The 10,359-nt window shown below is 48.4% G+C and overlaps 1 protein-coding gene across 1 annotated transcript; it reads right to left on the bottom strand.

Moving 5' to 3' along the window:
• Positions 1-6,618: 6,618 nt before the first annotated feature.
• NKPD1 (NTPase KAP family P-loop domain containing 1) lies at positions 6,619-10,062 on the bottom strand (the record flags this gene model as incomplete). Its single annotated transcript, XM_083877156.1, has 3 exons — positions 6,619-8,285; positions 9,447-9,578; positions 9,915-10,062. 3 exons carry the CDS (start codon positions 10,060-10,062, stop codon positions 6,619-6,621), a joined length of 1,947 nt encoding a protein of 648 aa, XP_083733282.1.
• Between the last annotated feature and the right edge of the window lie 297 nt (positions 10,063-10,359).

Below are 10,359 nucleotides of genomic sequence, written 5' to 3'. Positions count from 1 at the left end.
AGGAATAAAATACGCGAAAATACAGGAAAATCTGGGAATAAAATCTGGGAAAATCCGAGAAAATGTGGGAAAAAGATCCAGGAAAATCTGGGAAAATGTGGGAAAAAAATCCAGGGAAAATGTGGGAAAATCCAGGAAAAAAATCCGGGAAAATGTGGAAAAAAATCCGGGAAAATTCAGGAATAAAATCCGGGAAAATATGGGAAAATCCAGGAAAATCTGGGGAAAAAAAAAAACTGGGAAAAAAAATCCAGGAAAATCCGGGAAAATGTGGGAAAAAAATATGGGAAAATACGGGAAAATGTGGGAAAAAAAATACAGGAAAATACGGGGAAATACAGGAAAAAAATCCAGGAAAATCTGGGGAAAAAAAATCTGGGAAAATACAGGAAGAAAATCCTGGAAAATGTGGGAAAAAAATCCGGAAAAATGTGGGAAAATCCAGGAAAAAAAATCCGGGAAAATGTGGGGAAAAAATACAGGAAAATCTGGGAAAAAAATACGGGAAAATATGGGAAAATCCAGGAAAAAAAAAATCCAGGAAAATCTGGGGAAAAAATACGGGAAAATACGGGAAAATACAGGAAGAAAATCCGGGAAAATGTGGGGAAAAAAATACAGGAAAATATGGGAAAATCCAGGAAAAAAATCCAGGAAAATCTGGGAAAAAAAAATACGGGAAAATTCGGGAAAAAAATCTGGGAAAATATGGGAAAATACGTGAATAAAATCCAGGAAAATCTGGGAAAATGTGGTAAAAAAAATCCCGGAAAATGTGGGAATAAAATGTGGGAATAAAATCTGGGAAAATCCTGGAAAAAAATCCAGGAAAATCCAGGAAAATATGGGAAAAAGATCCAGGAAAATTCGGGAAAAAATCCGTGAAAATCTGGGAGGAAAATCCGGGAAAAAAAAACCTGGGAAAACCCAGGAATAAAATATGGGAAAATCCTGGAATTAAATCTGGGAAAATCTGGGAAGAAAATCTGGGAAAATCCAGGAAAATGTGGGAAAAAAATCCGGGAAAATTCGGGAAGAAAATCCGGGAAAATTCGGGAAGAAAATCCAAGAAAATCTGGGAAAAAAATACGGGAAAATATGGGAAAATACAGGAAAAAAATCCAGGAAAATCTGGGGAAAAAAATACGGGAAAATACGGGAAAATACAGGAAGAAAATCCGGAAAAATGTGGGAAAAAAATCTGGGAAAATACAGGAATAAAATCCAGGAAAATCTGGGAAAATCCTGGGAAAAAATCCAGGAAAACCCGGGAATAAAATCCAGGAAAAAAACAGGAAAATGTGGGGAAAAAATCCGGGAAAAAAATCTGGGAAAATACGGGAAAAAAGTCCAGGAAAATCTGGGAAAAAAATCTGGGAAAATACAGGAAGAAAATCCCGGAAAAATGTGGGAAAAAAATCCAGGAAAATGTGGGAATAAAATCCGGGAAAATATGGGAAAATGTGGGAATAAAATCCAGGAAAAGCTGGGAATAAAATCCAGGAAAAGCTGAGAATAAAATCCGGGAAAATCTGGGAAAAAAATCCAGGAAAATCCGGGAATAAAATCCAGGAAAATCTGGGAATAAAATCCGGGAAAAAATCCAGGAAAACCCAGGAAAATCCGGGAAAATTCTGGAATAAGATCCAGGAAAATCTGGGAATAAAATCCAGGAAAATCTGGGAAATTCCAGGAATAAAATCCAGGAAAATCCAGGAATTCCAGCCTCGCTCTCTCCCCACAGGTCCTGGAAAATCTGGGAAGAAAATCCGGGAAGAAAATCCAGGAAAATCCAGGAAAATCCGGGAATAAAATCCAGGAAAATCCGGGAATTCCAGCCCCGCCTTCCCCACAAATCCTGGATGAGGAGAGAGAGGGGGAAAAAAAAAAAACCTCCAAAACTTTATTTTTTCCTCCTTTTTCTCTTCCCACTCCGCACAAGATTCCAAACCAAACTCGGGAATATTTTTTTTTTTTCTGGGACTTTTCTCGGACATAAAAAAAAAAAAGAGAAAAAAAAAGAAAAAAAAAAAAAAAACCGAATTTTTTTTTTTTTCACGATTTTTTTTTTTCCTTTTTTTCCCGAATTTTATTTTTTTTTCCCTTCTCCTCTCTCTGTGTTCGAGGGGTGGGGAAGGAGGGAGGGGCTGGATTATGACACTAAAAAAACCGGGAATTTTTTGGGAATTTGGGAATTCCCTCCTCAAAAAAAACCACAAAAAAAAAAAAAAAAAAAAAAAATCCGGGGATCCTCCTCCGCGCTTTATTTATTTTTAATTTCCTTCCCTTTTTTTTTTTTTTCTTGTTGGGGTTTTTTTTGGGTTTCCTTGGGAATTTTTTCCTCTTTTTTTTTTTCCCTTTTTTTTCCTCTTTTTTCCCCTTTTTTTCCTCTTTTTTTCCCCTTTTTTTCCTCTTTTTTTCCCCTTTTTTTCCTCTTTTTTTCCCCTTTTTTTCCCCTTTTTTCCCCTTTTTTTCCTCTTTTTTTCCCCTTTTTTTCCCTTTTTTTTCCTCTTTTTTTCCGCTTTTTTTCCCCTTTTTTTCTGTTTTTTTTCCCTGTTTTTTCCTCTTTTTTTCCCTCTATTTATCACCAGCCGCAGAATTCCCAGGAAAACGGGCAGAGGTGGAAAAAGGGGAAGAGGGAAAAGGGGCTGGAATTCCTCACTCATCCCAAAAAAATCCCAAAATTCCTTGAAATGAGGGAAAAAAAAAAATTATAAAAAAAAAAAATCCGGGATGAGCCGTGAATTCCTAAAATTCCCAAAATTCCCGAGGAATTCCCAAAGGGGGTTTGGGGGTCGCTTTTCTTTTCCTAAAGTGCAATAAATAAATAAATAAAATCTTTTCAGGGAGCTGCAGGGGGGGGGTGGGGTGGGAATATTCCTGATTTTCCAACCGGGAATTTTCGCTGGTGGATTTTATTTTTTTTTTTTTTTTTTCTTGGGAAAATTTGATTTTTTTGGGGCTTTTTTTTTTTTTTTTTTTTTCTTTTTTTTTTTTTTCTTTTTTTTTCTTTGTTTTTCTTATTTTTTTCTTCTTTTTTTCTTCTTTTTTTTTCTTTGTTTTTCTTCTTTTTTTCTTTGTTTTTCTTATTTTTTTCTTTTTTTCTTTTTTTTCTTTGTTTTTCTTTTTTTTTTCTTTTTTTTCTTTTTTTTTCTTTTTTTTCTTCTTTTTTTTGTCTTTTTTCTTCTTTTTTTCTTATTTTTTCTTTTTTTTTTCTTTTTTTTTCTTCTTTTTTTTTCTTCTTTTTCTTTTTCTTTTTTTTTTTTTAATTTTATTTTATTTTTTATTTTTAATTTTTTTTTTTCTCCCCCTTTCGTCTTCCCCATGATGGAATTTTTTTGTTAAAACGGCTGTTTTTTCTAATTAAAAGGAATTCTGCATATTCGTCACCCGCCCTCTTCTTGGAATTTCAGCCCAGAAATTCCAGGATTTTTGGGAAATTTATGGATTTGGGGGGGTGGGAAAGGGCTGAAAACCCAAAAAAAATAAAACCCAGAACAGGGAGGGGAGAAAATCCCAGAAATCCCAAAAAAAATTCCCAAACCACAGAGCAGGGGGTGGAATTTCATTTATTGGGGGATGATCCCGGGGGGTTTTCCCAGGAATTTTGGCCCGGGGGGGTTTGGGAATTACTGGAATTTTGGAGGAATTTTTTCCCCATTTTCCTTCCCAATTTTCCCTCCCAAAAAGACCCAAATTTTGGGATAAAATCCCAAAAAATATCTCGGGTGGGATTAAAATTCCCCTGGATTTGAGGAGCTTTGGGATCTTCCTGGTTCCTTCCAGCATCTCCCAGGAGAAAAATTCTGGGAATTAAATCCAGGAATTCCCTCTGGATCATCCCAAACCCTTCCAGTGACAAAATCTTGGGAATAAAATCCCAGAATTCCCCACATCAGACTCTTCCCAGCATCTCCCAGCAGCAAAATTTTGGGAATTAAATCCAGAAATTCCCTTTGGATCATCCCAAACCCTTCCAGCGTCTCCAAAATCCGGAATAAAACACTGAAATTCCCTCTGGATCATCCCAAACCCCTCCAGCATCTCCCAGTGACAAAAAACAGGATGAAAATCCTGGGAATAAACTCCAGGAATTCCCTTTGGATCATCCCAAACCCTTCCAGCATCTCCAAAATCCGGGAATAAAACACTGAAATTCCCTCTGGATCATCCCAGGCCCCTTCAGCATCTCCCAGTGATAAAAACTGGGGATAAAACCCAGGAATTCCCTCTGGATCATCCCAAACCCCTCCAAAGTGTCCAAAAAACAGGAATAAAACCCAAGAATTCCCTCTGGATCTTCCCAGGCCCCTCCCAGGGACAAAATTCTGGGAATAAAACCCAGGAATTCCCTCTGGATCATCCCAGGCCCCTCCAGCATCTCCCAGTGACAAAATCCCGGGAATAAAACCCTGGAATTCCCTCTGGATCTTTCCAGTCCCAAAATCCAGGGATAAAACCAAAGAATTCCCTCTGGATCTTCTCAAATATTTCCAAGGTGTCCAAAAAACAGGAATAAAACCCAGGAATTCCCTCTGGATCTTCCCAGGCCCCTCCCAGGGACAAAATTCTGGGAATAAAACCCAGGAATTCCCTCTGGATCATCCCAGGCCCCTCCAGCATCTCCCCGTGACAAAAACCGGGGATAAATCCAAAGAATTCCCTCTGGATCATTCCAGGCCCCTCCAAAATCTCCAAAAAACAGGAATAAAACCCAGGAATTCCCTCTGGATCATCCCAAACCCCTCCCAGGGCCAAAATCCAGGAATAAAATCCCCGGAATTCCCAATCCCCATTCCCAAAAATCCTCCAGGATCCCATTCCTGCCAGGAATCACCGAGGGCAGGGGCACTGCACCCCCCGGGACACCGAGATGGCCAAAATCCAGGAATAAAACCCCTCTGGATCATCCCAAACCACTCCCAGGTGTCCAAAAATCCTGGGAATAAACCCCAGGAATTCCCTCTGGATCTTCCCAGTCCCCTCCAGAGTCTCCTGGTGACAAAAACCGGGGATAAATCCAAGGAATTCCCTCTGGATCATTCCAGATCCCCCCAAAATCTCCAAAAAACAGGAATAAAACCCCTGGAATTCCCAATCCCCATTCCCAAAAATCCTCCAGGAGTTCCTGCTGCCCTCAGGGCTGTCAGATCCCAATTCCAATCCCAATCCTGGAGTCACCCGGGACAGGGGCACGGCCAAAATCCAGGAATAAAACCCAGGAATTCCCTCTGGATCTTCTCAAACCTCTCTAAGGTGTCCAAAAAACAGGAATAAAACCCAGGAATTCCTTTTAGATGTTCCCAGTCTCTCCAGGATCACAATTCTGAGATAAACCCCCTGGAATTGCCAATCCCCATTCCCAAAAATCCTCCAGGAGTTTTCCACTGCTCTCAGGGCTGTCAGATCCCAGTTCCGATCCCAATTCCAATCCCAAAATCACCGTGGGCAGGGGCACTGCACCCCCCGGGACACCGGCACCGCCAAAATCCAGGAATAAAACCCCTCTGGATCATCCCAAACCACTCCCAGATGTCCAAAAAATCCAGGAATAAACCCCAGGAATTCCCTCTGGATCTTCCCAGTCCCCTCCAGAGTCTCCCGGTGACAAAAACCAGAGATAAATCCAAAGAATTCCCTCTGGATCATTCCAGATCCCTCCAAAATCTGCAAAAAACAGGAATAAAACCCCCGGAATTCCCAGTCCCCGTTCCCAAAAATCCTCCAGGAGTTCCTGCTGCTCTTGGAGCTCTCAGATCCCAATCCTGATCCCAATCCTGGAGTCACCCGGGACAGGGGCACGGCCAAAATCCAGGAATAAAACCCAGGAATTCCCTCTGGATCTTCCCAAACCTCTCCAAGGTGTCCAAAAAACAGGAATAAACCCCAGGAATTCCTTTCAGATCTTCCCAAAGTGTCCAAAAAACCAAGAATAAAACCCAGGAATTCCCTCTGGAACTTCCCAAACCCCTCTCAGGACCAAAATCCAGGAATAAACCCCCTAGAATTCCCAATCCCCATTCCCAAAAATCCTCCAGGATCCCATTCCTGGCAGGAATCACCGTGGGCAGGGGCACTGCACCCCCCGGGACACCGGCACCGCCAAAATCCAGGAATAAAACCCCTCTGGATCATCCCAAACCACTCCCAGGTGTCCAAAAAATCCAGGAATAAACCCCAGGAATTCCCTCTGGATCATCCCAGTCCCCTCCAGAGTCTCCCGGTGACAAAAACCAGAGATAAATCCAAAGAATTCCCTCTGGATCATTCCAGATCCCTCCAAAATCTCCAAAATCCAGGAATAAAATCCAGGAATTCCCTCTGGATCTTCCCAAACCTCTCCCAGGTGTCCAAAAATCAGGAATAAAACCCAGGAATTCCCTGTGGATCATCCCAGGCCCCTCCCAGGGACAAAATCCAGGAATAAAACCCTTGGAATTCCCAATCCCCTTTCCCAAAAATCCTCCTGGAGTTCCTGCTGCTCTCAGGGTTGTCAGATCCCAATTCCAATCCCAAAATCACCGTGGGCAGGGGCACTGCACCCCCCGGGACACCGGCACCGCCAAAATCCAGGAATTCCCCAATCCCCATTCCCAAAAATCCTCCAGGATCCCGAAATCACCGTGGGCAGGGGCACTGCACCCCGCGGGACACCGGCACCGCCGCGGCCTTGCCGAGCCTGGCCATGGCCCGGAGCAGCCCCATCTGGTGCCGGATGGAATGATCCAAGTTCACCGTCACCCCCAACAATTCCCTGGCCTCGGTGGCTCCGAAGGGAAAATCCCGAGCCAGGAAGGCCTGGAAAAGCTCCGGATCCCCGTCCAGGCTCAACACCTTTCCCAACGCCTGCCTCAACGCGCTCAACTCTCCAACGTGCTCCTGGAAGATGCTCCAGAGGGGTTTGCCGGGGTTTCCCGGTGTCGTCGGCGTCGCCGCGCCGTGGCCGGAGTCCTCGAGGCACTGCAGCGTCCAGCTGAGGCGGCAGGGCCAGCGGTCGGCCAGCACCACCCAGGCGGCCGCGGCGCGGGGCGACACCGCCGGCCCGACGCCGGCCCCGCGGTGCAGCAGCAGCCGCAGCGTGATGGGGATGGTGTTGACGATGCGCCGCACGTTGGCGCCGTTCTCGGGGAGGTAACGGGATAAAACATCGGATCCGTCGTGGAGACACCGGAACGCCTCGTGGATCCACGTCACGGCCTCGGAATCCGCCTCTTTCCAACCGGGAAACGCCGGAGGTGGAACGGCGGCGCCGCCGCGACAACCGCAGCGCGTTTTGGCGACGTTGTCGGCGATGATGCGGTACATGAGGTCCTCCCGCGTTTGGATGGCGGCCTCGACGCTGCGCAGCCGCGAGCGGGAGCCCATCTCGGGGATGGAGAAGGGCAGCGTGACGGCGCGGTTCAGGTAGAGATAACCGTTATCAGCCAGGCCCTTCATGCAGCCCGTCTGCTCCAGGCACGGCACGATCACGCTGGGGTCCACGGCCAGCAGGAAGATAAACGGCGCGTTGGCGTCCGACAGCAGCGTGGCCATGGCGTTGAAGACTCCGGCCACTTTCTCGGGGTAGCAGAGGTCCAGGCTGGTGATCTCCATCACCACGCGCAGCCGCCGCCGCTCAAACACCTCCATGAAGGCCAAAAAATCCACCAGCACCTCCACCTCGCTGCGGATCTTGCTCATGAAGCCCAACTGCCCCGCGAAGCGATCGCTGTCCATCAGACGCTCGATCTTCTTCTTCTCGCTCACCAGGAAGTTCTTGAGGATGGACAGAGCCCCCAAGACCAGCGAGGAGCCCGAGAGCGAGGCCACGGCGCTGCCCACCACCTTGAGGGCGTGGTGGTCCTTGATGCCGGGCACCAGCAGAGCCACCAGCAGGATGGCGACGCCCACGCCCAGCACCAGCAGCAGCCCCCAGAGCCTCAGGCACGTCCCTTTCTTCAGGATCCACTCCCGCTGCGAGAAGCCGGAGGCGAAGCGCGGCCTCGACCCCATCACGTGGAAGACGCTCAAGGGCAGAGCCCCGAAGTGCTGCCGGATGTGGTGGCACAGGGTGGTCACCAAACCCGCCCACAGCTTGTCGCAGCCCGCGAACTCCCAGGCGCTGAAGCGGATGAAGATGAACTCCAGGTTCTTGCGCCGCAGGTGGCCCTCGGTGACCACGGGCTCGTAGAAGGCCAGGAGCCACAGGGCCACCAGCAGGCCCCAGCCGTGGGGGCTGCGAGGCTTCCGGTGGCCCCGCTGCAGCTCGGCCGCCTCGCGACGGGACATCTCCTCACGCATGAAGGCTGGAGGGGGACGAGGGGTTTGGAGTTTGGAGTTGAGATGGGTTGGGTTGGATGAGTTGAGTTGGGTTGGGTGGATGGATTGGATTGGGTTGGGTGGATTGGATTGGGTTGAGTTGGGTTGGATGAGTTGAGTTGTGTTGGGTTGGATGGGTTGAGTTGGGTTGGGTTGGATGGGTTGAGTTGGGTTGAGTTGGATGGGTTGAGTTGAGTTGGGTTGAGTCATGTTGGGTTGGATGGGTTGGGTTGGGTTGAGTTTAGTTGAGTTGAGTTGAGTTGGGTTGGGTTGGATGGGTTGGGTTGGATGAGTTGTAATGGATTGGATGGGTTGGGTTGAGTTGTGTTGGGTTGGATGGGTTGGGTTGAGTTGGGTTGAGTCATGTTGGGTTGGATGGGTTGGGTTGAGTTTAGTTGAGTTGAGTTGGGTTGGGTTAAGTTGGGTTGGATGGGTTGAGTTGGGTTGGCTTGGATGGGTTGAGTTGGGTTGAGTTGGATGGGTTGAGTTGAGTTGGGTTGAGTCATGTTGGGTTGGATGGGTTGGGTTGGGTTGAGTTTAGTTGAGTTGAGTTGAGTTGGGTTGGGTTGGATGGGTTGGGTTGAGTTTAGTTGAGTTGGGTTGGGTTGGGTTAAGTTGGGTTGGATGGGTTGAGTTGGGTTGGTTGGGTTGGATGGTTTGGGTTGGATGAGTTGGAATGGATTGGATGGGTTGGGTTGAGTTTAGTTGAGTTGGGTTGAGTTGGGTTGGGTGGGTTGAGTTGGGTTGGGTTGGGTTGGATAGGTTGGGTTGAGTTGGATTGGGTTGGGTTGGATGGGTTGGATGGGTTGGATGGGTTGAGTTGGGTTGGATTGGATGGGTTGAGTTGGGTTGAGTTGGGTTAAGTTGGGTTGAGTTGGGTTGGATGGGTTGAGTTGAATTGGGTTGGGTAGAGTTGGGTTGGGTTGGGTTGGATTGGTTGAGTTGAACTGGGTTGGGTTGGATGGGATTTGGGATGGAATTTCACATTTGGGATGGAATTTCACATTTGGGATGGGATTGCAAACAACACCAGTCACAAAAACCCCAAACCCCACCCCGCTCCTCCCTGGGACCACCTGCAAATACCCATCACAGCCAACCCCAAATCCCCCAAACCCCAAATCCCCAAACCCCAATCGCCGACGCACCGGTGACCTTGTCCAGCAGGGACTCGAGGCGGTGGCCGCAGGGCGCGTAGAACCCGACGGTGACGGGCGTGGCCGTGTGGCACAGCGTGCGCGACAGGCAGCGGCAGTACACGTCGTCCTCCGTCGGGGGATCTGGGGTTGGGGATTTGGGGTCAGGGTTTGGGATTTGGGGTTTGGGTTTGGGATTGGGGTTTGGGATCGGGGTTTGGGATCAGGGTTTGGGGTGGGGACAGGCAGCAGCAGTACACGTCGTCCTCCATCGGGGGATCTGGGGATTTGGGGTTTGGGGTCAGGGATTGGGATCAGGGATTTGGGGTTTGGGATCAAGGTTTGGGATTTGGGATCAGGGTTTGGGATCAGGATCAAGGTTTGGGATCAGGATTTGGGATCAGGATCAGGATTCGGGATCAGGATTAGGATCAGGATTTGGGATCAGGTTCAGGATGAGGATTTGAGATGAGGCCGTACCTCTCAGCTCCGGGGCCGCTCCCTCGCTGGGGGCTCCGTGGGCACAGGGCTGGGGGGACCCCCCCGGGCCCAGCCAGGCCTCGCTCTCCTCACAGACCCCCGGGGACCCCCCTGGGGACATCACCGGGGACATCACCGGGGACATCATCACCGGGGACAGCCCCGGCCCCGAGGAGCAGCAGGAACCCTGTGGGGACACCATGGGGACACTGTGGGGACATCAGAGGGACACCATGGGGACATCACTGGGGGACATCAGAAACAATGGGAACCCTACAGGGACAGGGACACCATGGGGACACCATGGGGACATCACCGGGGACATCATCACCAGGGACAGCCCCGGCCCCGAGGAGCAGCAGGAACCCTGTGGGGACACCATGGGGACACTGTGGGGACATCCCTGGGGACATCCCTGGGGCACATCAGAAATAATGGGAACCCT

Source organism: Zosterops lateralis, assembly GCF_965231275.1.
Source record: "Zosterops lateralis genome assembly, chromosome: 23".
Classification (NCBI taxonomy): Eukaryota; Metazoa; Chordata; class Aves; order Passeriformes; family Zosteropidae; genus Zosterops; species Zosterops lateralis.
This window is presented reverse-complemented; position numbering and strand designations above follow the sequence as displayed.